This window comes from Manis javanica, chromosome 10 (genome assembly GCF_040802235.1).
Source record: "Manis javanica isolate MJ-LG chromosome 10, MJ_LKY, whole genome shotgun sequence".
Classification (NCBI taxonomy): Eukaryota; Metazoa; Chordata; class Mammalia; order Pholidota; family Manidae; genus Manis; species Manis javanica.
In genome coordinates, this window is record NC_133165.1 from 109,796,418 (window position 1) to 109,823,922 (window position 27,505).

General features: G+C 55.8%; 1 protein-coding gene across 6 annotated transcripts in view; it reads left to right on the forward strand.

Annotated features, from left to right (window-relative positions):
* The window catches only part of PICK1 (protein interacting with PRKCA 1), a 75,579-nt gene that overhangs the window by 31,810 nt on the left and 16,264 nt on the right, over positions 1-27,505 (forward strand). For 3 of the 6 annotated variants that reach the window (XM_073213866.1, XM_017653082.3, XM_037006992.2), the window contains 2 exons: positions 26,900-27,061; positions 27,220-27,317. In XM_073213866.1, coding sequence (XP_073069967.1) covers positions 27,277-27,317 — 41 coding nt within the window. In that variant the 5' untranslated portion in view covers positions 26,900-27,061; positions 27,220-27,276. Of the gene's footprint in view, positions 1-26,631; positions 27,120-27,219; positions 27,318-27,505 lie in introns of those variants that run through there. The other 3 variants (XM_037006993.2, XM_037006989.2, XM_037006991.2) reach the window with 3 other exon arrangements.

The following is a 27,505-nucleotide window of genomic DNA, read 5'->3' on the forward strand; positions in this document are numbered from 1 at the left end:
CCTCCTCTGTATAACAGCAGCGGCCAATGTTTATTGAGCACTAACTGCATGCCAGACACTGTGGATGACATCTGTTAACTCGTTCAGTTGAAACAACTTTAAAAGACAGGTGCTATTACCTTCCACTGTTCTACAGATGGGGAAACTGAGACACAGAGAGGTAAGGATTTTGCTAAACACGAGGATTTAGCTCAGGGGAAGGGGGAGGGATCAGAATCTTGGCTCTGAACCATTTATCTGATTTATCTGAGAGCCACCCACTCCCTGGGGCCTTCTGGGATGGACTGGCAGACGCCAGTCACCCTTTCCTCAGTCACCCTTTCCTTTCGATGTCCTGCGGCCTTGCTCTGCCTGTTTCATCCTGGGCCCTCTGTCATGCGTATGCCTCTGCCCTGGGCATATGTGAGAGAGGGTGAGACACTGAGGTTTTGTTGCAAGCCCCAGGAGAGCTAGGAGGGGCTTGAGAGCCTCAGAGGCAGGGCCAGGATGGGAGGCCAGACTTGCTTCTTGGACGCTGCCCCATGGTCAGGGGTGGCCTTTGGTACTTGGATTTCAGGACCAACAAGGGATTTAGAGCCCCTCTCACAGTCCCACATGGTCCTCCAGTGGTCAGCACACTCGATGGCAAACTGACACCTCCCTGTGCTTTGAATGTGGGCGCAAGGTGACTGCATGGGTCTCATGACCGTCTGTGTGTGGTGTGCCTGTGGGTGTGCGCTTGGGAGACCAGGAGAGGGCAGGGGATTGAGGGAGGACAGTAGCCACACGGCCAGGCACATCCTCCGCAGGGGATGGGGAGGAGGGCAGTCCACCCCTTGCATACTCCTCCCCTGAAGGCTGGAGTTAATAGGCCGGGATAGGGATGTGGCTGTTTCCCCAGGGGCTGTGGGGGAGCCCTCACTGTGAGCGGTGATGGACCCCTCAGGGCTGTGTGAGCAGGGACTCTGAGACTCACCAAAGGCCCTGCAAGCCTCAGTGGCTCTCTGCTTTACGGCCTACTGATGGGCGCTCACGGTGCTGCCAGGACCGGGCCTCTGTCAGAGGAACCCACAGAGAAAAGAGTACCCAGAAAAAGCGAGTTCAAGGATCTGAGGCCTCAGTGGTGCCGTCTGTGTGTGTGTGTGTGGCAGGGAGGGGTGGAAGCAGCCCAGAGGGGTGCCTGTCCCCCGGAAGGCTGGGAGGTTAAGGAGTGATGGGGAGACAGACAGGTGCATACTCCCTGAATCCTTGAATGTGAGGGGTAGAAAGTCCTTGGAGATTACCTAGTTCAAGTCTAGTTTATACAGAGGGGGATCCTGAGGCCCAGGGAGAAGGGCTGACTTGCCCAAGACGCTGATGGAGTCAATTAAAGTGAAGTCAACAAGAAGTTCCTGAGCCTGTGGAGCACCAGGCTGAGGACTCAGCCTTAAGTAAATGCCTGCCCTGCCTCAATCGGCTGTGTTCTATGAGGGTGATGGACACACAGACACACTACCCAGAGCCATGAGTGCGACCATCAAAACATGTACAAGGCATAGGGACAAGGAAGCAGTGAAGGACTATTATCTAGGCAAGACCTCTTGGCAGAGGTGCCATCTGGGTTGATTGGGTTTTGAAGGATGAAGAGGAGTTCCCAAATCTGAACCAGGAATGAGGGATTCATTTCCAGGTAACCCGAGTGGTGTGACTTGGTTCCTGTTTCTGCCACCTCTGAGGACAGAGGCCACTGTGGCCTCCATTAGCACTCTATTCTTTGGCAAACTACAAGCAGGAAGGTTTTGGTATGTTTCTGTCCTGAGGCAAGGGAATGAATGGACTCAGGGCTTCTCAGGGTCCCAGACCCAGCCTGGCTGCAGGGCCCCGATTCAACCTCGTTCCATTCAGTCAAAGAACATGGATGAGCATCAATTATGAATAAACCTTTTAGAGGGGGAGGATTTCAAGAGATAGAGATAGAAGAAGGGCATTCTAGGAAAAGGGGCAACGTGAGCAAAGGTGTAGTTGCTAGAAATCAAAGGTCTACTTAACAGTATCATCTTTTTTGTGTGGCTGGAGCAGGGGCATAAAAGTTAACAGTTCAAGATACAGCTGGAAAGATTGGCTGATGCAGGCCTGGGAGGCTGTGGGGAGGAGTTTGGGCTTTAATCTGTGGCAAACAGGAGATGCTGCTTGAGGATTTTGAACAAGTGCAACTTCTCAAAGAGCCCAAGACTGGGCAGGGAGTTTAAGAGAACCTAGAAGTCTCCATGGGAGCCAGGAGATGGGACCCCTGGACAGTGATGTGCTGGTAAATGCTTAACTACCAGCTCTACTGGGGGAGAGTGCAGCCATAGAGGGATGGACCAACAGTTTGCACAATGCAAAAACTGCCATCAGGGCTGATTTCAAGCTTCCCAGGTGACATCAGCAGGCTTGGAACATTCCAGAAGGTTTAACAATTGGCTCTCCCAAGCTGATATGAGCTGAGACACCACTGCAGTCTAGGTGGTTATAAGCTGTAGTCCCCAGTGTTCAACTCCCAGTGGGACCTGCAAATAGGAGCCTAAGGATGGAGAAGTGCTCAAGAGGAGCCACTCTGTGGTTTGTCCAAACTCAGGGGGCTCTACCAGGGCCTGAGACCCTGGCCCTGAGGGTTTGAGCCTTGGCTCAGCTGCTCATGTGCTGGGTGACCCAGGCTAATACTTTACTCTTCTGGCTGACTTGTTTTGCAGGGTCACTCCTGGCTGAGAAGAAATGAGGAAGTGTGGGTGAGGGGGGATTGGGAGTATGGGCAAGTTCTCCCTCCTGGTATGGTAGGGAGCAGGCCCCCACCTCCTGCCCCAGCTCCTTCTCCTGAAAATCCATCTGATCTCCAGTAGGAGGTGGAGCAGGCGGGATGCTGTGAAGTGAGGGGCCTGGGGGCCGGGTGGGGGGCAGGGAGAGCCACACGGGGCCCCTGGGCCACAGACCATCATCACGTCAAACCCAGTCAGTGGAAAGGTGGGTATCTGGGCCCTGATGCATGTTGGTCCTTCTGCCTGTTGCCACACCCACCCTCCCTGTCACCTGGAAAACTACTCATCTATCTGTCAGTTCTCAGCCCCAGCACATCTCTTCCAAGAAGAAGGGATTAAGAGCATAAGTTTCGGCGTCATCAGACCTGTGAGGCCCTGGATAGATAATGAGCTTAGTCTTTCCCAGCCTCATCTGTAAAATGGGGACAATGATATAATGTAGTCTGTAGGATGATTGCAAGGATTACAAGATGCACTTGGCACAGAGGGCCCTACTTCTGATAGCCGTCCCATCATTGCTACTCCTGAGTTGTGCCCCCCCTCCCCCGCCATGTCCCCCCAGGGTAGACTTGGCAACTGTGCCTTGTGGTGCCCCTCCCACCAGGTTGTAATTCTGGGCATGATTTTCTCTCCCACCAGACAGTGAACTGCAAAGATGGGGACTGGGTCGGATTTGCCTCTGGGGCCCCAGAGCAAGCTCAGGGCCCGGCCCAGCACAGGCCTCATGCCGGGATTTCGGTGAGGGGCTGATCGTGGCCAAGTCCCTGGCCTTGGCCCCGACACTGACCCACTCAGTGTCCTGGCCAAGCGGCTGCCCCTCCCGGAGCCTCTGTTGTCTCATGTCTGACCTGAGTGATCTCTGAGGTCGCTTCCAGCTCGAAAACGCTGTGAGTCCATGTCCCTAACCGGGTCCTTTCTGCCCCCAGACCAGCCCCCACCACGCTGCCCTGCGCCATCAATGCTCCACTGTTCTCCAGTGACCCAGGCGTGAAGATCTGGAGTCATTTTTGACTCATCCGCCCCTTTATCCCCCAATCATCAGCCCCGACAGTTTTTCCCTCAGAACATGGCTCACATCCGTTGTCCCCACCCTGGTATTCCAGCCCCCTCAGTCTGAAGTCCAGAGGATTCTGCCCACCTTCTAACTGGCTGGTGTGCCCTCATCTTCCATCACCGCCAGCTCCCCAGCCCAGCTCCTGAAATTCCACCTTATCTTCCTCCTAGAAACTCACAGCTGTTCCCAGGCAGGGGATTAGCTGCCCTTGAATCTGTCAGCAGAGCGGAGCTGCTCCCGGAGGCTGGGTGGGCCCAGGAGAGCCCGGGGTCTGGGTCTTGGGGATGGGAGGGGGCCCTGAGTGGAGAACGGAGGTGCACCGCATCTTCCCAGGTTGCCGCGGGTCACGCGAGCCAGCTCTTCCGGCACCCACACACACGCCTGCGCCATCACGCCTGTTGAGCTCCGCTGAGTGTGGGCAGGGGCTCCAGGACAGGCCTGCCCGTGTGGAGCTTGCACACTTACTGGGACACTAAGATGGATGATGGCACACACCCGACACCTTCCATTCTGTGGGACGCATGAGGGGGCAGCGGCTGCTGCTCGTTTAGCCAGAATCAGGAAGCCTCATGGAGGAGAGAGGGCCGATCTGGGTCGTGGAGACCCAGGCGTTCTGCGGAGGAGAGACACCGCAGGCAGGGGAGGCAGCCTGTCCATGGAGTTGTAAGAGGGGCCGGGAGGTGTGGGGTGGCCAGTGCTGGTGGAGGGTGGCGAGGCTAGCAAGGTGGGAGGTGGGCCAAGCTCCCTCAGAAGGGAGCACCCTCAGGGACCCCCTACTGCCCGTAATTCACATCCCCTGCATGGAGCTGACTCCCCCAGGTGAGGAGGCAGCTCCTCCCTGTAAAGACCGAAGTGGCAATGTGGGCCCAGCCCTTTTCAGTGTACACGTGCTTTCCTTTACCAGCCCTGTGAGGTGGGGCTGGGCAGGTTTCTTGCCCCCATTTTACCTATGACAAAGCTGAGGCCCATAGAGAGGAAGGGACTTGCCCAGGGTGACCAGCTAGTCTCTGGCAGAGCCACGCCTGGAATTTCCCTGGCCCTGAGTCCCAGAGCCTAGTGTGTGCAGGGGAAGGGAGGGAGGGGTCAAGCTTGGGTGCCCCACGTCCTCCTGGGGAGGGGCTGGCTTTGTGGGACCAGATGGGGTGACAGGCCCAGCTGCTTGGAGCCCAGGAGGGAGAATCATGCCCACTGGGCCTTGCCAAGGCAAACCATGCTGGGCTGGGGCATGGCAGAGCCCCCTCCTGGGTGCCCTGGGGGCGGGGGTCCGGCCCCAGGAAGCAGGAGGCTGGGTGGCGGATTTGTGTTTCCACTTGATTTCCTCGGTTGTTTTCCAAGAGCTGTGGCAGGATCCCGAGGGGTGGGGCAGAGGCGGGGAGACTTCCAGCAGGCGCCATGGCTCCGCTGCCGTCCCCCATGTGACTCCTCTGGCTGACGACAGTGCCGCGTGGAAGGGCCTCGAGGCTTCCGTCCTGTGAGCAGGGCAAGTGTGTGACGTGGACCAGGGCACTGGGCCCACACTGGGTGACTTCCCGCGTGACCACGCTGTCTCCAGTGCTTGCCGCTGGGGACCAGCCCTCTAACTGCAAGGAAAGAGAGGCCTGTGACCACCACGGTCAGCACCATCCCTGAGGGCAGGTACCTGGGCCCAGCCCGGACAGGTGGGGGTGCTTGGACCCCGGTGACGGCTGCCATCTTGCTGTCCCCGTGCCTCTCTGACCTTGCCACTGTCCCGATCCACCCTCCACGGCTGGTTCCCCTGCCTCCTGCCGTGTCCCACCACCATTTCCAGCCTGATGCCTGGTCGCTGGGCCTCAGGCCTGGCCTCTCCGTTTTGCTCACCTGCGTCCCTGTCCTGTTTGCACCTTCTGAGACCAGTTGTGGGAGGAGTGGGGTCAGCCACTCCTACTTCAATCTGCTCAGCCACCTCCTGCCTGTGTGGTGGTGGCAGGCGAGTCCCAGCCCTTCTCTGGGCTTCAGCTTCCTTCCCAGTGAGGTGGTGCTGATAGCACAGAACCAGCAGCCTCCTAGCAGGGACCGAAGGAGGCAGAGGCGGCCGGCACACAGGGTGGGGCGGGGAGGGAATGGAGGAGCTCACGGGAGCCAGGCCTCTCTCTGAGTTAGAATTCCAGCTCCAGCACCAGCTGTGCAGTCCTGGGCCCTGCGACCTTTCTCTGAGCCTGTTTCTTCCTCTATAAAATGGGTGTGATAATAGTCCCTTCCCCTTGGAACTGAATGTACTATTCCCAGGGACAGGAGTGGTCTGACCTAGCCTGGGGTTCAGGGAGGGCTTCCCAGAGGAAACTGTGCCACATATTCTGGACAGTGACCAGCCCACAAAGATACCCGGGATAGTGCTGCAGGGAAGGGCAGGGCATGACCAGAGGCCAGAGGTGGAAACCAGGAACTGAAACCCGAGGCTGGGAGGGCTGGAAGTGAGACTTGGAACTCTGGCCTAGGAGCTGGGGCTCCCAGGATCCTACCCAGGCCTGCTCACCCTGCCTCACCAGCCAGGGGGGCTGACATCTTGTTTCCTGCTCTGCACGCCGATTTCCTTCTGAATGCCTTTATTTGTGCTGGTCCTTCTGTATGGGGCCCTCCCATACCTATTGGCCTGTGCAAATCCCATCCGCCCCCGATAATACAGACAACTACAGCTCCTTCCAGGAAGCCAGACCTGACCTCTGCCACGGCCATCTCCCTCTCTGCCATCTCTCTATCTCTCCTGCTCTGGTCTCTCTCTCTTTTGCAGCACTGCCTGTTGCCCAAATCCATCGTGTTGGATTATTTTGTAAGAGGTGCGAAGGCCTGGAACTCAGAAGGAGCCCCAAGCCACTAACCATCCCCAGTGCGTGCACAGCCCGCACCTCGCCTGATCCTCGCCATCCTCGTTGGGGCCAGGGGGATGGGGGCCCATCTGATAGATGAGGATGCAGAGGCCACAGAGGCCGCAGAGGCCAAGGGCTGCCCTGGGCCCACAGCAAGTCAGTGGGGGCCGGAGAGGAACATGGGGCTCCCTTCTCTCTTTCTTGCCTGCCCCCGCACCCTGTGTCCATCCCAGGGCTGGAGCCTAGTAGGGACCCGACTCCTTTCTGCTCCCTCTCCTATCCACTGGCCTGTTCGAAGCTCTCCTGATACGGTGGCGACTGCCCCCCTCCATGCTGCTGCTCCAGGCACTTGGCTGAGCTGAGCTGAGGCACCCCAGGTGCACCAGGAACACGAGGAGGATGCCAGGAACCTGGCAGTGAGGATGGGGGCACTACCCCTTCCTGCCGGTGACTGCGAGCCGTCCCTCACCTCTTGGAGCCTGTTTCTGCCCCCTGAAGAATGAGCTGCCTTCTTTCCCATCATGTGGCACAACTGTGGGTGTTGGTAGCTTTGCAGCTGAGGCAACCCAGGCTCTGAGCTGACAGGGACCTGCCTGGGGTGGGAGGCGGACCACCAAGCCCCTGCTCTTCTGTGCCGTTTGAAGGGGCTTTGCTCTTCCACTGGGTCCGCCCTCTGGTGGTTCCATTTCAGATGCCCAGAGCCCCATCGTTATGAACTGTCCCTGGGGGCGACCTGGCTGTCTTTAGGAAGCTGCCTGTCCTAAAGAACAAGGGCTCCATTCTGAGCACACGGAGGGTTCTGGGTCAAAGAATGACTGGGCCATAATTATGGGAGGGTGGGCAACCTGGGTGGGCAAGCCTCAAGGCATGGAGCACGCAGGGCTTGGGGGCTGGGAGGTCTCTAGCTCTGGCCCTTGGCCCTAGTTTACTTCCACATGGCAGCCAGAGAGTCCTCAGACCACACTACCCCTTGCTCCAAGCTCCTGCGGGGCCCCACACCGAGGTCCTCCAGCATTCTCCGCTCCCCGCTTCCAGTGCTCCAGCCACTCTGGCTTCCCAGCTGCTCCCAGACTGCCCCCAACGTGTCCCCCTTCAAGCCTTCGCATGTGCTGTTCCCAATGCCTGGGACATTCTTCCCCCAGATATTCTTCCTCTCTTCATTCAGATCATTGTCAAATGGCACAGCCTTGCAGGGGCCTTCTCTGACCACCGTTTCTAATGTAACATCCCCTCTGTCACGTGCTGCGTTGCCCCTTGGTCATCATAGAGCGTGGGGCCACCTGCCATAAGCTTGTATATTTACTTTTCTATGGCCCGTCTCCGTGACAAGAACATCCACTCCATGAGGGCAGGAGTGGTCTGTTTGCCCACTGCTGGAGCCACAGAGCCGGGCCAGTGCTGGGCACGCGGCCAGAGCCGAACCCTATTTGTGGAAGGAAGAAGGAAGGAAGGGGGGAGGCAAGGCAGCAAGGACCACTTTCCCCTGCTTATTCATGCAGTGCCTCTCACGTGGTCCCTTGATAGGTCAGCAGCGGGGAGAGCAGCTGGCGGGAGCCAGGCTGGCCCCGGGTCGGATGGTCACTGAGGGAGGGTCCGTGAGGAGCCCTTCTTGCGGTGCCGTTCGGTCCGCTTCTGCGGTCATTTGCCTGGTCGCTCGGGCCGGTGGTAGAAGGCGGGGGAGGGGAGTCAGCTGGGTGGGGATGAAAGAAATTTAATTAAATTTTACGATAAACTTTCCAACAGACAAGACTGTGCAAAGACGGCAGGGGCTTCCTCAGGGGGAAATGTGTCCCCTGGGGGCAAAAGGACCCCCGAGGCGCCTGGGTGGCCGTGGGCAGCAGCCTAGGCCCCGAGGCCATGAGATGGAAGGATTCAAGGGGCTCCGCTCGAGGCTGCGGTGAGGGAGGCCTGGAGATCGCAGCCGGGGCTGCACGTGTGAGCAGGCCCCCGCAGCAGAGGCCATGCGCCCAGTCCTGCGCCCCGAAGGGCCCGGGGCCTGGCCAGGCGGCCATGTTGGGGCTTCGGCTCCGCCGGGCGGGCCTGGAGACCGGAAGCCGCCCTGCTCGGGGCCCCGGACCCGCGAGCGCGCCCTCACCGCCCCGCGCCCATGGGGTTAAGTCTCTCCCTGCCCCTCTGCGCTCCGAGTTGTTTTCCAAGGAGGCAGAGAATGGTTCTCTTGTTACCAACATGGCTCCCGGGCATTGGGTAATGCGCGCCCTCTTCTCCCTGCCTCGCTCCACAAAGGGGCCTTTTGTTCCCCTCCCGGGCCCCCGCCCGCCCGGCTCCCTCCTCCCCGCCGCCCGCCCCACCGGCACCCCTGGGCCGCGGGGCTGCCCGGGGCCTGGCCGCGGAGCCCGGCCTCTCCCACGGGGCGTCCGGGGACGGGAAGGGCCTCGGCGCCGTGGCGGCCATTTTGCGAGCGGCCATGTTCCCCGGGCCCCCGGGTGGGGAGGCCCCCGCCCTGGCCGCGGCCCCCGCCCCGACGCCTCCCGCCATGGGCCGGGACGCCTTCCCACCCGCCATGTGGCTTGGTCCGCGACGGCCTCCCAGGCGGGAGTCCCGCCCGGCCTTCCGGAGGGGAGACCGAGGCCGGCGGGGAAGTGCCCGACCCAGCACCCCGGCGGGCAGGTGCGGCCCTGGACCGGCCGCGGGCTTCGCCGCTCAGGCCTCTCCAGAAAGGAGACCCCGGCCCGTGCCCTGACCCCTGGGAAGCGCGGAGGCGGGTCCGGGCCCCCAGAGAAGGCCTGAGACCACATTTACTCGACGCCCGAGTGGGGAGTCCCGGGAAGCCACCGCCCTCAGGGAAGGCAGCCCATCCACCGTCCCTCCCCGGTCCGCCCATGACGGCCCTGCGGGGCAGGCGGGCACAGGCTGGTAGCATGGAATTTCAGGTGAGGAAACTGAGGCACAGAGCGGCTGCACAGCCAGGGCGTGGGGCCCACGCAGTCGACTCCAGCTCTGATCATCTCTTCCCAGGACCGCTGCCCACCCACCCTTGAGAGGCCAAGGGACTGGGAGAGGGGACCTGGGGACTCCCAGCACCCCTGGCCCCTTGTGTGGAGTCACAGCAGCTGCGCTCAGGACCTGCACTCACTCACTGGTTCCTCCATCTCACTCCACCCCATGCTTACAGAGCTGCAGCAGCAGTGACGTCTCAGTGAGCCCCCCGGCGTGGCCGCGTGGGGCTGGCGGGGGGCCGCCACGCTGGGGCTGTGGCAGGAAGAGGCAAACAGGGTAGACTTGGTGATGACGGGATGGGACGTGGAGGGGACAGAGGAGAGGGAAGATTTATTGAGTTGAATAAGACCCCAGGCCTTCCCTTAAGGAGCCACAGCCCAGGATGAGAGACAGTTCAGTAAAGAGCCAGTGTGGCTGCAAGACACGGGGCCTGGGAGCTCATCACAGGCTGGGAGGATGAAGAAGAAAGGCTTCCTGGAGGAGGTGACTGTAGGTGGAGCATCAAAAGAGGAGTAGAAGTTTACCAGGCAAAGAAATTGAGAGATAGGGCAGGAAAGGAGCTGGCACTGGGGGCAAAGCTGAGGAGGAGAAAGTAAATGGCATATGATGGGGTGGGAGGCCCTGCCAGGCCATGTGCTGGAGCAGAGTAGAGGGGAGGTGGGAGAGGTGGGCAGAGGGGAGGAGTGGTGTGCGCTGCAGAGGGTAGTGAGGGGGCTCCTGAGGATCTAAGGTGCCCTGCTAAGGTATATGGACTGGATCCTGAGGGAAGTGGGTGGTCACTGGAGGACTCCAGGGTTAGATTTGTGTTCTAGAAAGATCTTATGGGCCAGTCTGTGCTACTCTGGTTTATTACTGTTTTCCCAGCACCCAGCTTAGTGCCTGGCATACAGTAGGTGCTCAATAAATGTTTTGAATCCATACACAAATGCCAACAGTGCACCCTGAGGCGGAGGTTAACTCTAGCTGGACCTTGGTTTTCTCATGTGTAATGGCACCAGCCTTTTGGAAGGGTGGGGATGGTGGCTGAGGGCCTGCACGTGGTATCCTGCCCACGGGGAACGCTCCCTAACTGGTACCTTCATGAAGCGTGTGCCAGGTGTGCTGTGCGCAAGGCAGAGGCAGGGACCAGGTTTAGGAGTGGTGGAGTCTCCGGGTGAGAGCATGTGAACAACAGTAGCACTCACAAAGGACTTCAGATCTTTGTGTATTTTACTCATCTAATCCTCAAAACAAGCCAGCAAGGAAGGCACTATTGTTATCTACATTTTATCATCTGGGAAATGAGGCTCGGAGAGGTGGCGTGACTTGCCCGAGTCCCCTCAGCCAGTGAGTGGTGGACAGACGTGCACTGGACACCAGAGCCCAGCATGTGACCACTGAGCTGCTGATGGAGGCTGGTCAGGCAGGGCAGCTGCCAGGTGGGGGGTTGGGCACAGTCCAGACTGATGGCCCAGATGGTTGGGGGCAGGCACCTGGGGAAGGAGGCGTGAAGGATGCCCCTGGGTTTCTGGCCTGGGTGACCAGGCAGGAGGTCATCTCATCTTCTGAGTGAGGGACACAGCAGGACCGGCAGGCTTGGGGAGGAAGGTCATGTGGAGCCTACGGGGCTGTGAGGATGTCTGGGTCGAGGTGCCGGGATGGGGTTAGGGGGTGGGGGGATGCGGGGTTGCTGGAGTCTAGGAGGGAGATCTGGGCTGGGGATCTGGGTGAGGAACAAGCTCATAGGGCAAGTGGAAGGCATGTGGGCAGGTGGAGGGACCCCAGGCCCTGGAGATGGTGTAAAGTAATGACCGCAGACATGATGTAGTGTTCACTGTGTGCCAGGCATTATCCTAAGCCCTTATATTAACTTACTTAAACCCTCCCAACAAACCCTGAAAGGGGCACCATTACCATCCTCACTTCACATCGCAACTGAGAGTGGGGGGTCCCAACTGCCCTGGTGCCAGGGCTGTGACTGACCCAGGCCTGGGCCAGGGACGGGATGTGTGGAGAGGAGCTGGGGCCCCCAGGTGTGAGCTGCAGGGGGCATCCGAAGAGAAAGAAGCTGTTTGGTGTGCAGTGCAGTTCATTCGGCTCCCCTCTCCCTGTGCCTGCTGCCCCCACAGGTCCCAGGCCTTATCTCTGTGATGGAGGCGGTCAGCAGGGAGACTGGGCCAGCCCTGCTCCGAGGACCTCTGTGGGACCAGACTGTGAGCCAGAGAGGGGTCCCGCTGTGGGAGAAGGGCACACATCTGTTCAGAGACCAGCTGGGGCTGCAGAGCTGGAGGGCTGGATGGGGTGGGCAGCAGGAGAGAGAAAATGTGAGGATGAGGGCCAGAGGGCCTGCCCGGGGATGACTGTAATTCTCCAGTTGTGTGTTAGGGGCAGGGGCTGCGGGAATCCTGGGACAAATTTCCCAAGTCCTCTGAAGCCCAGTTTCTCAAGTGTAAGTGAAGCTACAGAGAAAGTGAACACTGGGTCTGGGGCATAGCTGCCCCACAGCGAGAGCTCAGTGGTGGCACGATTCTGCCACCATCACTATCCTGCCAGGCACAGATCTGATGGGCCTTCAAGGGAGCTCCCAGCCCTGTGGGGCAGACACACGTTTTGCCTCATGACATGACACCATGGAAGGAGCTTGATGCTACCTGGTTTGACAAGTGTGTGGACACAGGGAGAGGAGATGTTAGGCTGGGCGTCAAGTCCTGAGGACAGACAGCTGGTTGGGTGCCGGCAGGAGCAAATATGGGTGTGTGTGACATGGTGATGCTTTGAGAAATAATTGGTAACCTGGTGTAGCTGGTGTGTGGGGCCTGAGAGACCTGAGCTGTCCTGGGGAGCACGGGCTGTCTTCAGCAGGCACTGGGAGTCAGGGCAGATTTGGGGGCCTGAAGAGGGGCTGCTGAGGGCCTGGAGGCCAGTCAGAGGGCATGACGATGGCTCTGACGGAGTAGGTGTAAAGGGGCTTGAATGGAAGACAACTCGGCTGGGACACCAGTGGGTGGGTGGTGCGTGTGGCGTGGGAGGGGAATCAGGAGGACGCCCAGGTGGGGCAGATGGCAAGCTAAGTCCGGTGGGGGGCAGGTGGAGTTGGAGGCCTTAGGGACCCCCAGGCGGAGACAGTGGACTTCATGGGGTCTGGATTCTGGCCTGGAGATGGGGATCTGGGAGCACAGAGGAACTGTGTCGGGCGTGAACCCCCTGGGGAGAGTGGGTACCTGGGTGGAGGAGATGGTGATGGATGGTCCTTGCTGTAGTGGATGGTCAGCTGGGAGAGGGCAGAGGAGTCAGAGAAGTGGAGGCGCACTGTCATAGAGGTGGGGACGCACTGTCATAGAGGTGGGGGCACACTGTCATAGAGGTGGAGGTGCACTGTCAGAGGTGGGGGCACACTGTCATAGAGGTGGGGGCGTACTGTCATAGAGGTGGAGGTGCACTGTCAGAGGTGGGGGCACACTGTCATAGAGGTGGGGGCTCACTGTCATAGAGGTGGGGGCGTACTGTCATAGAGGTGGAGGTGCACTGTCAGAGGTGGGGGCACACTGTCATAGAGGTGGGGGCACACTGTTATAGAGATGGGGGCATCCAGGGAATAGCCCAGAGAGACAGGGGAGGTTGGCAGGTGGGGTGGGGGTGCATGGTCCCAAGCCATGGAGCCACCAGCAGAGCACAGCTGGCGTGTTGGGGACGGGGACTGAGGAGCCCTGACGAGGGGACGGAGGGAAGGCAGTGCCGGAGGGAAGGCAGTGCCGGTAGCATGTGGGCAGTGGGGGGTGGGACGCGGGGCAGGGCCGAAGGGGATGCAGGATTCACTGTTTTCTGGGCTGAGGGGAGAAGAGGTGTGGTGACGCAGCAGAGAGGTGGACTGAGGGGTCTAGGGGCTTCTGGCCTGGGCCTCGCGTGGTCCTGAGCAGGACGGGGGGGCCCCAGCTGGAGGGAGGGAAGGGGCAGCAGAGTCATCTGCAGGTTGCAGGAAGGGACGTCAAGGGGCTCCTGTCCAGTGGCCTCCCCTCTCTGTGGTGGAGGTGGTGGAGGAGGGGAGTGGGGAGGTGAGGGGTGTCCTGAGGTGGTGTGTCTCACCAGAGGCCAGGCAGGGGCTGGGGGTGGGGTGGGCGGAGAGCGAGGGTGGAGCTGGGCGAGGGCCCAGCACAGGAGGGCCCTGGGCTGGGGGGGCCCTGGTCCAAGAGGGCATTGTAGTGGCTCTGGGCACCCTGAGTGCTGGCCGTGCGCCTGGCCCGAGGTGCTGTGGCCTGTCCTCCAGGGGCTTACACGCAGCTCTTGTGAGGTGCCTGCCCTAATCGGGGCAGCGGGAGCGAACAGCTCCACTGGCTTCCCGTGGCCTGCAGCCGCCTTCCCTCAGCTGTGGGTGGCGCCGCCTCCCACCCGGGGCTGCTGTGGGGAAGGTGTGGCCCAGATGACAGCAAAGCCATCTCCCTCACACCACCAGGCTCTGACAGGCAGAGCAGAACAGTTATCTCAGGAGACGAGGCTCTGGGGCAGGCAGCCCCCCACTCCCCTCCAGCACCTCTCAGGCCCACTCAGAGTCTATTTCGTCTTCTTTTCGACACAGTTGTGGGATGTAGGTGCTTTGATGTCCCTGACCAGAGCAGAGTAAAAGGAAGATCATTAGGAAGGAGGGAGGAGGGCCGGTCCAGGAGGAAGGGAACAGTTGCGAAAACTTACCAGTTTGCTTAAGAGGGTCCATCTTAGGTCAAGTGTTCTTATCAAAAAGCAAAAGGAAACAGAGTTGCTACATTGGCCTTGTTGATAACTGCATTTGCAGCCTACTTTCACGGGCCACAGAACCACTATGCAGCCACAGGACACTGTGGGCACTGCAGGCAGCCGCTTGTCAAAGGGCCGGGGGACATGCTCCCGGCTCAGTCCCTGCCAGGATGACCTGGTACAAGGGGAGGCTGCATGTGTATATGTTGCTCTGTTGAAGCGAACTAGGTATAAATAGTTCTGCACAAAGATGTTATTGCAACATGCAGAAGAGTGAACCGCTGGCCACCCCCTCAGTGGCCAGCAGTGAGGAATGGCTGGAATGCTCCTCTGACAGAATATGACACAGCCACTAAAAATGATGCTTCTGAAGAATTTAGTGACATAGGAAACGTTTCTGGTATAATCTTAAGCAAAAATCCAGGACATGAGATGATGTGTGCCTGTATAGAACTTCAACACAAAGCAACACAAAAAAAAACTACAAGCTGTGAGCTCAACTTCATTTAAAAATTACAGGAAAAACGCTGAGAGAAAACACAAACACGTTAATCTGAGTTATTTCTGGGTTGGGGGACTGAGTGATTTTAAAATTTTCAGTGCTTTATCTTTTATTGTATTTCTAAATTTCCACATTAAACACTTCCAAATTTTAGTTATTTGAAATGGAGACGTGGAGTGTATCCTGTATCTAAGGAGTCCCATTTGTCTGGAAATCCCTAAGTGGCCAGGTAAGACCTTGGAGTGTATTTATATATTTCAACTTGAGGTAAGGAGCATATGATCTACAAATTACAGAAACTCCAACCAACACGGAGCGGGGGTGGGGCTTGCTTTTCCCCCTGGAACAGGAACCCCTTTAGGCACTGCAGGGCTGGCGTGACTCAGTTTGCTGCTGTTAGAAGAGGCAGCTGCGTAGACGTCCTGTTACTCACTCTGAAACGGCCTCTTCCAAGCTTCTGTCCCCTGTGCCCTTTTTCAGTCTCCTGGGACTGAGACCAGCCTATCTATGCCCGTCCCGCCCTGCCCCAGCCTGGTGACGTTAGAGGTCAGAGAGCACCAGGTGGAGGGTGTCTGTGCTCTTTCAGGACCCACCTGGGGGCTGGGCCCAGGCAGCCCAGGGAGGGCCTGCTCGTGGCAGGCTGCCCAGGAGGCCGTGACCCGCCCAAGCTCACAGGGCTACTCAGTGAGCAGGATAACTAAAGACTGGATGGATGGATGGAGGCAGGGTTAGAACCTGGCTCTCAGCTTTTTCCCACCCACGTGACAAACTGCCAACCCTAAACATGTCACGCGCGGCATATGAGGCCCTGGAGGCCCGGCCCGCTGAGCCACGGAGCCTGGGCCCCCCCGGCCGAGCTCTGGCTCACACTCACCACTCCGGTTTTCCTCTCTGCCTTCCCTTATGCCGTTCTCTCTGCCTGGAGTGCCTTTCTTACTGCCCCACCCAGCTTGGTCCCCCTTCCCCTCACCCTTTTACAATTAGCCCCAGCATCAGTTCCCCCCAGAAGCCTCCCTGACTTCCTGGCCGGGTTCCTCTTCTGTGACACCCACAGTATCTGCATTCGCTGAATTCACCACATTTACAATTTTCTGTTTACATGCTGACCCCCTCCCCACCCCGCTTGCGAGTCCCTTGAGGGAGGACCCTCAGCGTCTGGCACTGGCCCCAGTCAGGGCATAGATGAACAGTAAGTCATGGGACCCGGCTGTACCCCTGCTCCTGAGGAGAGCCTTGGCCAGGTCATAACCCTGTTGCTCCGTCCAAAATGGGGGAGAGCTGGGCTTCATCAGATCACCTCTGAGGACCCCGTTGTCGACGAGGGGCAGGGCTGGTGTGGGACAGGCTGTATCTGATGCCCATGGGGGCAGGGGGAAGCAAAGGGCATAGCCAGCACCCTGGGTCAGCATGCCCACTGTGGCCACCTGCAGTGCTAGGAATAGGCTAGGTGAGGAGCAGACGAGGGGGGGTGTTCTGGGCCCCAGCAGACCGGACCCCGCCAGAGGCTGGCCTGGCGTCCCCGCAGCAGGGAGGTGGCCCTGGCAGTTATCAAAGGCCAGCAGGGACCCCTCCCTCAGACGATGACTGGAAGGGGAAGGGGGTCTCCCTGGGGCTGCAGATGCTCTACCACTGCCACTGACAAGCTGGGCCATCCGTCAGCCCTGAGCACAATGGGCTCATTGACCCCTGACCCTGGCCTCTTCTTAGCCACTTCCTCTAGAGGGCTCACCCCTCAAGAAGGAGAAGGGAGGGGATGTTAAGCCTCCCTCTTCAGTGAGGGGCCCAGGAGTGATGGCCTCCTGACTGGCTTGGGGCGGGACAGCTCTGTGGGTCCTTCCAAAGCTCAGGTCCTCTAGTTCCCACCCTCTGTAGCGGCCTCCGGTCTGGTGTGCCTTCCCCTCTGCCACCCACAGGAGTACCCCGCAGGCTACAGCGGTGTGTGTGGGGAGGGGTGGAGAGGGACCCTAGAGACAGGCATTCCGAGAGAGTTGCTTTAGATCAGAAATGCCTCATCCACTTACACAGCACATTCAAAGAAATGTTAGACTAGTCCCACTTTTGATATTTGGTACAAGAACCCTGAATAAAATATTAGCCAAAGAAATCCAGCAATGAATAAAAAGGAAGAAGTACACATCATGACCAAATAGGGTTTATCCTAGAAATGCAAGGGTGGTTTAATATTAAAAAATCTGTTAACGCCATTTGTCATGTTAATAAGGGATCAAAGCCATCTTGTCACTGGCAATAAATTTTAACATCTATGATAAAAATGTTTTAATAAATGGGATGGAAAGGAACTTCCCTAAACTGGTAAAAATTATCTACAAAAATCAGCACATAGTTCTTAAAAAGGCAATGGACAAAATTCCTTAAAATCAGAGACAAGATGAGTTTGCCCTCAACCAGGCATATATTCGACATTGTATCTAAGGCCCTCGCTGGGGTATATGACATGATAAAAGAAAGGTCTGAGGGTCGGAAAGAAAGATGCAAACCTGGCATCATTTGCAGATGATCTGATTGTCTCTGTAGAAAACCCAAAGTCATCTATAGGTAAATTATTAGAACCATGAAAGCAATTTAGCAGAGACACAGGATATTCTTATGTCATATCAATATCAAAAATGAATTGTAGCCACATGTGGATTAACCTTGAAAATATTACGCTAAGTGAATGAAGCCAGACATAGAGCCACATATCATGTGATTCATTTATGTGAAACGTCTAGAGTAGGCAAAGCCATAGAGACAGTACTACATTACTAGTGTCAGGGGCTGCGCAGAAGGAGGGCTGGGGAGTGACTGCCAAGGGGCACAGGTTTCCTTTTGGTGTGGTGGGAATGTTCTGGAGTGGGTAGTGGTGCTGATTGTGAATATACTACCACCCACTGAATCGTACACTTTAAAATGATGGATTTTATGGTGTGCAAATTGTATCTTAATAAAATTTAATTGCATTTATAAACATCAAAGTGGAATTTTGAAAAATCCTCCATTTACAATAATAATGAAAATTGAATCTAAGAAGATACTTACAGATAAAAGCATAAAATGTTACTGAGGTACAGCCACTCCAGAAAAGAGTCTGGCAGTTTCTTAAACAGCTAAACATACACTGACCGTGATCCAGTAACCCCATTTCTAGGCATTTACTCCTATCGACATGAAAATGTGTATGTCAGTGTGCATGGCAGCTTTATTTGTAATAGTCAAAAATTGGAAACAACCTAAATGTCCATCAGTGAGTGAATGGGTTAAAAAATGAGCACATCTGGCCCATGGAATGCCACCAGGCAATAAGGAACTACCGATAAACCCAACAGCTGGGAGGCCGCTTGTGGGAATTATGCTAAATGAAAAAGCCTCTCTCCAAAGGTTCCATGCTGTGTGGTTCACGGAGGTGCTGTTCCCTAAAGGACAGAACCATGGAGATGGAGACCTGATCGGTGGTTGGAGGGGCTGAGGAGGAGGGAGGCGAGGCGGGTGAGCGTTGCTGTCACTCAGTGGCATGAGGCATCTTTGTGGTAGTGGAACAGTTCTGTGTCTTGATCGTGGTGGTGCTTATATGAATCCACACAGGTGAAAAAATTGCACGGAATTCACACACACACACACACACACACGGATGTGTGTCCAACTAGTGACAAGGTCTGTGGGTGGTACCAATGCCAATGCCAAATCCCCAGTTTGGGTAACACACTGTGGTGGTGTGTGGTATTACCATTGAGGGAAACTGGGTAAAGGATACATGAGCCCTCCCTGCACAATTTTTGTAACTTCCTGTCAATCTATAATTATTTGCAAACAAAAAAATTAAGACAAAAAACATTACTGGAAGACATAAAAGAAGACCTCAAAGATGTGCTTGAAAATAATGAATTATGGGCTGGGAGAAGGGGCAGGAACAGGGTGATGGCTGTAAAGGCAGTGGTCACAAGGGGTAGTGGGCAAAACCTTCCTCATCCTCTTCTCTCTCCTTCTGTACCTTTAACATCTTCCTTAATAAAAAGTAAAAGAAAGAAACCTAGAGGAGGGGAGGATTTAAAAAAAAAGAAAGAAATCCAAATAAATGGAGAGAGAGAGAGAGAGAGAGAGCGCCATTAACTTGCATAGGGAGACAATGTTATAAAGTTCTTCCCAGATTAATGTCTAGATTCGATTCAGTCCTGATCAATTCCCCCAACCTCCACTGCAGGGTTTCGGTGGAGCTAGGCAAGCAGATTCTGAAAGTGGTGAGACAGGGCCAAGGCCTAAGAGCTGAGACATCCTCAAGACGGGTAAGGTGGGGCTCTTGCCCTGCTCGATGCCAGGCTTGTTACAGAGCTGCGGAATTGGCCAGTGTGGGGATACTGGTGCAGAGCTGGACAGCTGGACTGACGGGGCATGGGGGGAGCCTGCCTCGGACCTGATGGGTGTGGAGAATGAAGGGGGTGCTGGCAGATCAGAGGGAAGAGGAGGGAGAGGACACATTCACGTCTGTGTCGTATGTCCTCACAGCCTTCCCGTGGGTCTGGTTTGGCTCTAAGCCTCCCGAGACCCCACTGCACACCTAGTGGGGGCTCAACAAGGGCCAGTGATGCCCAACGCTCTGGTCCTATGCTCTGCCCGAACTGGGACCTCCCAGGGTCCCTGGCGCTGTGTCTGATCCATGGGTCCCCATGCCAGTCCTGATTCATAATCTCTGGGGTGTCCTGGCATCCGTGTGTCCGAACTTCCCTCTCGAGTTTAGAGTCTCTGACCTAGAGAAAGAGAGAGAATGAGGGAGAGAAAGTGGGAGAGAGCAGAGCCAGTCACTCTGCCGCGAGCGGCCAGGGGCAGGGAACAATCAGGCTCTGTCCCTCTCCCTCCAGCCCCTAGGCTCCCACCAGCTTTCATCAGTGACCTAACCCAGGGGGCAGAGCACTAGGCAGGGATGGGGGAGGAGGGAAGGTCAGGGGTCAGTCTGTTACAGGCCTTGCAGAGCCTGGAACAGAGCCGATTTGGGGCTCGTTTGGGCCCCACAGAAGCCTACATCCCACCTCTGGCCAGAGGCAGCAGTGGGAGGAGGCCATGAGAGAAGAGGAGAGGAGAGAGCTTTCCTGTACCCCAAGGGCGATGAGGCCTATGGCCCCATCCAAGCTGGGAATGGGCTTCTGGAAGGACGCAACTGCCTCTGAGCAACCAAAGTCCAACTCATCAGCCACAGCTGCCCCTAGTGAGAAAGGCATCCACTTCCCTGGGCGGATCTGGCTCCCAGACTCAGCGTCCCCAGGGCTGGCACAGCAGCCTGGGCTCCCTTCTGCTTCCGCATCCCAGTTTCCCAGCAGGGCAGCCAGCGCCCTGATCCTCACCTTGCTTCAGACTGGGTGGGGGGTGGGGGGAGATGATGCCATTCATTTGCTAACAGATATGTGCTGAATGTTCTGGGCACTCACTGTGCTAGGTGTTGGCACTACAGGTGTGACCAGGATAGGCCGGGTTCCGGCCCACCGGGAACTCTCAGTCTCATGGCAAGACAGACAAAAAGCTGGTTGATAAGTAAACACATAAATGTGCAATCCATTTGTGGCACAAACAAGTGGCCCTGTGCTGTGTGCCAGGTGGGTGTTCCGGAAGAGACCAGCTAAGGCTGCACTTGAGCTGGGTGCTTGGGGAGGGCTTCCCTGAGGAGGTGATGTGTGGTAGAGCTGAGGGTGATGTAAGCGAGTGAGTGTACCTGGGGGAAGAACGCTCCAGGCAGAAAGAGTTGCAAGAGAAAAGGCCCTGAGGTGGAAATATCCCAGCTTGTTCCAGGAACAGCAGGAGGCCCTGGAACAGAATGTGAGTGGGGAAGAAGGGTGGGCTGTGTACTAGAGGAGCAGCCAGGCCCAGATCTCTAGCTAAGGACCTGGAATTTGTTCTGTATGTGAGGGGAAGGTGTTTGAAGGGTTTGGGCAGGGGTGTTGTGGACTGACTCCAATATAAAACCAACAATTAGGGTCTTACAATACTTATTTTTCCCATGCAAACCAAGGCTCAGGTTGAGTGACATTTCTAGGGTCATGCAGCCGCCATGAAGCTGATGATCTGTCCAGCCCACCCTCTAGCCCCCCAGGTATCTCCCATCATGCCCTTTCCCACTGGGCTCCCCTTTTGACTGGGGGCCTCACTGAATGTGCTGAAGTGGGAGGTGTTACCTTCCTTGTGCAGCCGAGGAGGCTGAGTTCGGAGAGGCTGGGTCACTTGTCCACAACCACACAGCCTGGAAAGCACAGGGGTCACAGAGCGGACTCTGGGTCAGACCCATCTGGATTTGAACCCCAGCTTTGCCACTGATGAGCTGGGAGATGCAAACCTTTCCACATTTGGGAGTTAGGGGGTACCAGTAACATAGGCTTTGGCCCCTGCTGACCTCACTGATCTAGCCTCATGCCGCACTCCGCTCCCACCCCCCAGCCACCCTGGCCTTTCCTGGAAGGTATCAGCTGACGTCTGCCCCAGGAACAGTCTGCCCCCGGCTTTGCAAGCCGGGATCCTGATGACAGGTGTTTCCAGTTAACTGCTCAGAGACCCTGTCACCCACTAGATCTAAAAAGCTCCACTCCCATCACCCTTTCCACCCCCACCCCCCATTTTACAGTGTCCATGATGCCTGCCACCAGCTAGAATTAGCTGAGCTTCGGTTGTGGCTCCTAGCGGGCTTCTCCCACTCATGTGAGCTGTCAGGGCAGGACCTTGCCCTCCTTGTTCTCCGATGTGACCTCGTGGCTTGGACGGAGGAGGTTCTGGATACGTGTTTATTGAATGAGTGACTGTGTGGAACAGGAGGCCCAGCGTCCGAGGGCTGTGCCGACGACGTGCATGTGAGATAGCCGAGGAAGCGGCTAGCACAGGGCCCGGCGGGCAGGGGGCGTCAAGGGCGAGCCGCTCCCATTCCTGCTATCGTCTGTCGGATTTAAGAAGCCTCGCTGCACATCTCTGTGCTGGTGATGAACTGAATTGAGTTCCACTACCCGCCCCTGGTTTTTGACCTTTACAGGGGACTTTGAAGCCAGCAGTGAGTCAGGAAGGACTCAGGACTCGTGCTGGGGCCATAGCATGCATATGACCAGCCTCACCCGTCGCCCACAGACCACACAGAAGTATGGTCTCCGCAGCCAGACCGGGGGTCGGGGTGGGGGGGGTGTGCTGTGACTGTGACTGGGTGGAAAGTGGGGGAGACTCTCCCGGCCGCTCTGGTGCTGGTAGATGTTTCAGTGGTCACTGGGTGGCAGCACATCCCCGGGAATATGGTGTTGGCGAGGCAAGCTTTTCCTGACTGAATCTGAGGCCCCAAACCAAGGGTAGGAATCTTGGAGGGCACCCGGGCTGGAGAGGGGTTGGAACTTGCCCAGGGTCACACAGTTTTCAGTGGCGGGGCCAGGCCAGGTGAAAGGTCACCTGCCTGCCTGGAGGGGCTCAGGAGCGGAGCAGGGAAGGAGGGGCAAGCTTGGCGAGTGGGAGTCCGAGGACCAGCCTGACTCAGCCCCCTGGAAGTGGGTGGATGTCCTTACCCCAATTTCCACTCTGGAACCCTATCCATCTTTCAGTAGTGCTCAGAGGTGCTCAGACCTCCTCCCGAGGTCCTTGCTGACCTCCCTCACCTGTGACAGGCAGAGGTAGGGGTTCTCCTTGTACTCCCACCAGGACCTTGATGGTGGCCTGCTCACAGCTGTCATTACCCCCACCATCTGTCTCCCATGCCATGCAATGATTCCCTGAGGACAGGGATTGGGCCTAGTGGCACCTGCTTCCTGCACCAGCTGTGCCCTCTGCCTGTGTCACCCTGCCCTTCTTCTCAGCCTGGGTAGCAATAGCACTTCCTTCAGGACTTAACTGAGACATCGCTTCCTCCAGGAAGCCTTCTGTGGCCTTTGGGTTGGCCAGAAGCCCTTCTCTGGGGTCACATAAAACAGGACTTCTGCATGCTGAGACCCCTGGGGCAGGGATTGTTGGTGGACCTAGCAGGCCCATCCCAAGTGTGCAGAGACTGTCCATTCTGAGGACACAGTGGTCCTCAAACTGCAGGAGGCACTGAAGCCACCATGGAGCTTTGTGAAAATGTAGCCCCACTTCCCCAGAGACTGTGATGCAATAGGTCTGAGAGAGAGCCCAGGAGCCTGCACCTCCTAGGAGACAGAGGCCTGAGCATCCTACGGCCTATTAGTGCACCATCGCCCTGCTCTTGGAAGTACTGAGCAAAATAACATAATGAGGAATGGCAAGAAAAACCTCTGACATCTGCACCCAGTGAATCACTTACAAGGCACTTTCGCACCAGTTTCTCCTTTTAATCTTCACCGTTATAGTACTACCCTGGGAGGGATCATCATCCGAACTCTACAGGCACCTGAGGCCCACAGGCAAGGGCGACTTGCTCCACATCCCTCAGCCACAGAGCAGCAGAGCTCAGATTGGAGCTGGGGCCATTGTGGGGTGGGACAGCTGCAGTCCACGTTGGTCTCTGGGCTTGGAGGCTGCTGTGTTAGACACCAAAATTCTGGACATTTATGTGGACTGGTGGCTCCAGCCTCATGGAGGAAGCTCAGGCCACTGCCCCTGTCCGGATTCAGGCCCTCAACATCTCTTTCCCCCTCTGCCCATCCACTTCCCCTCCTCCAGGGCCCAGGGAATGTCCCACCTCATTCAAGCCTCAGCTATTTCTATGGCACTTCATCCGCAGCCAGGTATTGTGCCAGCTCCCATGGGGGATACGGAGAAGGGCAAGGCCTGCCGCCAGGGGCTTCCTGTCCGGTTGGAAAGGTGAGAAGTGCTTATGCTGGTGACTGAACAAGGTCCTTGCACTTTCTTTCCCCCCAAATAAATTCATCATCCCAACTTTACCCCCTTAATTGGCTGGAACAAGCATCTGTGCCATGTGGGCTGACCTGGGAGACCCCCTCCACTGACAAATAAAAAGTAGGTCATAATATTTTTACAGTAACAGGTATTACAGAGCAATCAATTTTCTTTTTCTTGTTTGTCACAGCAATACCCACTGATGGATTCCTAGCACCCTGTGGAAGGTGAGAGTGCTGGGAATTATAAAATCAGTACAGGAAGGGAACTCAGGAATAGGAGAATAGTGAGAAACAATTCACAATTTGTCAAGGGATGAGCCCTCAGCCCCAATTTTAAAGGGGAAAAAAACCTTTCCAGAACAAATAGAAACATGTAGTAAGTTAATCAACATACTGCTGGCCCAGGAAAGCCAGGAAGGGATTTCAAAAGGCAATACGTAATTTGCTGCCAAGTGGATGATCCAAATGACTTTTTCAGGAGCCAGGATGGTCTGGTAAAGCTGCCTGGATTAGAGCTGGGCCTGGAAGCGGGGTGGGACAAGGCAGAAAAGAGGGACCTGGACATCTCGCCCTCAGCTAAGGCGAGGGACCAGAGTGAACTGGGGGCCAGGAGGCTCGAGTGCCGTTATGCCATGTGAATTGTTTACTAAGTACTCACATCTGCTTTTTTTTTTTGTCTATTTATTTTTATTAAGATATCATCGATGAAGGTTTCACATGAAAAACATTGGGGCTACTACATTCACCCATATTATCAAGTCCCCCTCATGTCTTTTTGAATCTGAGAAATTATATTCTTTGGGTAAATTCCTAGCAGTGGAATTCCTGGGTCAAATGGTATTTCTATTTTTAGTTTTTTGAGGAACCTCCATATTGCTTTCCACAATGGTTAAACTAGCTTACATTCCCACCAGCAGTGTAGGAGGGTTCTCCTTTCTTGGCATCCTTGCCAATATTTGTTGTTCTTAGTCTTTTTGATACAGGCTAGCCTAACGGGTGTGAGGTGATTTCTCATTGTGGTTTTTATTTGCATTTCCCTGATAATTAATGATGTGGAGCATCTTTTCATGTGCCTATTGTTTGCCTATGTTTTCTTATAAGAGTTTTATGGTTTCATGACTTACATGCAGGTTTTTGATACATTTTGAGTTTACTTTTGTGTATGCAGTTAGACAATAATCCAGTTTCATTCTCTTACATGTAGCTCTCCAGTTTTGCCAACACCAGTTGTTGAAGAGGCTGTCATTTTCCCATTGTATATGTATGGCTCCTTTATTGTATATTAATTGACCAAATATGCTTAGGTTTATATCTGGGCTCTCTATTCTGTTCCATTGATCTATGGGTCTGTTCTTGTGCCAGTACCAAATTGTCTTGATTGCTGTGGCTTTGCAGTAGAGCTTGAAGTCAGGGAGCGTAATCTCCCCAGATTTATTCTTCCTTCTCAGGATTGCTTTGGCTATTTGGGATCTTTTGTGGTTCCATATGAATTTTAGAACTATTTGCTCTAGTTTGTTGAAGAATGCTGTTGGTATTTTGATAGGGATTGCACTGAATCTGTAGATTGCTTTAGGCAGGATGGCCATTTTGATAATATGAATTCTTCCTATCCATGAACATGGGATGTATTTCCATTTATTGATATCTTCTTTAATTTCTCTCATGAGTGTCTTGTAGTTTTCAGGATAAAGGTCTTTTACTTCCTTGGTTAGGTTTATTCCTAGATGTTTTATTCTTTTTGATGCAATTGTGAATGTGCTTCTTTTTATCTTTATCACATATACCTGCTTCCTCACGCCCTGCCCCACTCCACAGACACCTGAAGCTGAGTCAGGAAGTGATTTGCCCAAGGTCACCCAGCTGCAAAATGGTTACATCTGGTCTTGTGCTAAGCTATCGTGGGGTGGAAGAGCCACAGTCCATGTTAAAATAGCTGGGTGTGGAGGTTGTTGCTGTTTTAGCCTGAAATTCTGGCCTGAAAACAGGGCTTGGAGGTTCCAGCCCCAGCTCTGCCACCAACCACCTGTGAGACATGGGGAAGCTGCTTTAGTTTCCTTCCCTGCACAAATGGCTGATAATACTTGCTCTCCTCTCATAGGGTTGTGGTGAGCTTTGAAATCCTGTGAAAGTGATCTGGACTGCAGAGCAGTGGGTACATGGGAGGGTTTTGCCAATGTGGCATTCTGCTCATACCCTGAGACTCAGCTCCCTAAGGCGTGGCTGGAGTGGGGCTCCCATTGAGCTGTGGGATATGCAGACAATCATCCTTCCACATCTCTCCTTCCTCTGCTGACCCTGGGAGGAACCTGGACAGGTCCAGGCCCATGCTGCCTGCATGAGGTAGATGCCAGGCTCTGGGAGCACAAGTCCCCTTAGAGAATCCACCCACTTTACACAATAACAGCTCCAGCGAAAGTTGGCGGGGAAATGAGATTCATACTCCTCAGCAGGCAAGAGCAATGATGGCATTTCCTGAGCCTCGGGTACATGGGGGCTGTGACCCTCAGTGGGACCCCAGGGGGGCTGCTCCTCAGAACTATGGGAAGAGATGGGGTGTAAGGATTCTTTCACCAAATACCATACAAAGTGTCTGCCTCAGTGCTCTTAGTTTGCATGTGTGTAAACGGAAGGGAAGGTCATTTTTACCCAATTTGTCGCTAATAGAGCCACTGAACACAAGTGTGCAAGCGTTCAAGGGCACTGGACTAGACGGCAGGAATCTCAGGGTTAAGATCTGGATCTTATACCAACTATGGGTGGCTCTGGACAAAATCCCTTCCGCTCTCTGACACCTAGTTCCTGGTCTGCAAAACTGGGATTAAGCTGGCATCTCGAAGGTCCTTTCAGCTCGGACACTGACATTCTAATAGAGGTATCACAGCACCCTAGAGTCCGGTAATGAGAATGCGAAAGGGTCTGTAGTACACTGAACTTCGCTGGAGGTCTCCCCGCCCACTGATGCTTTCGTTGCCAAGGCAACCGCCGTGCCGGCGTGGTCCCCGGCGTCCCGCTGAGGAAGCTGGGAAGTACCCTGCCCTTACTAAGATGGCGGCGCCCACAGGGCCCGGGGCGGGGTTGAGTACTGTCGGTCTCTCCAGACCTCTTTCCTCTCTTTCCTCTGTTTCCTCTTTTTCATGTTAATGGCGAGCTTTCGTCAATGTTTGTTCTCTTTCCTGGTTCTGGTAGCCCCGAGGACCAGGGAAGGAAGGATTGCCTCAGGGATTGGGGAAAATAGCCCGGGGGAAGGCGGGACTTCCGCGTCCTTCCGGAAGCGACGTAATAGTGGCGGCCTCCGACAGGTGGAACGGCAGGTGGGTTCAGGTGCCAGCTTATCCCGCACCGGCTGTGAGACTGACGCTTCCGGTGAGGGACAGAGGCAGCTTTCAAGGGCCTGGAGATCCGTGGTGCGGCCTTTGGCATCCGAGCCCACCGCCCTGGCCTGGAATTCCCCCCTGTACCTAGTAAGAAACACCTGTTCCTCCGAACCTCACCCCGGGGACCTCCCCCACGATCCAGAGGGTAAGGGGAGGGTCCGGCTCTCCCAGATCGCCGGGGTTGGGGGTGGCTTCTAGGCACCTTGGTTTCCTGAGCGCTACTCTCCTTTCTTTCCCGGATCCAGTTCCCTGTTCCCCTGCCGGGTTGGGCAGTGAGCCAGCCCACCTCAACTCTCAGAACCATGTTTGCAGACTTGGATTATGACATCGAGGAGGATAAACTGTGAGTATTTTTCCCCCCAAGTTCCAGGAGTGCACGAGCCCCAGGTCCCCAAGATCTCTGGACTTGCCAGTTCCACACTCTTCCCTGCAGGGATTAGATTTTGTACTATAGCAGAATGGACCCTGCCCTTCCAGGAGCTCACTCTCTGTAGGGGGCTGTAGACACATTACCAGATAAGGACAAGTCCG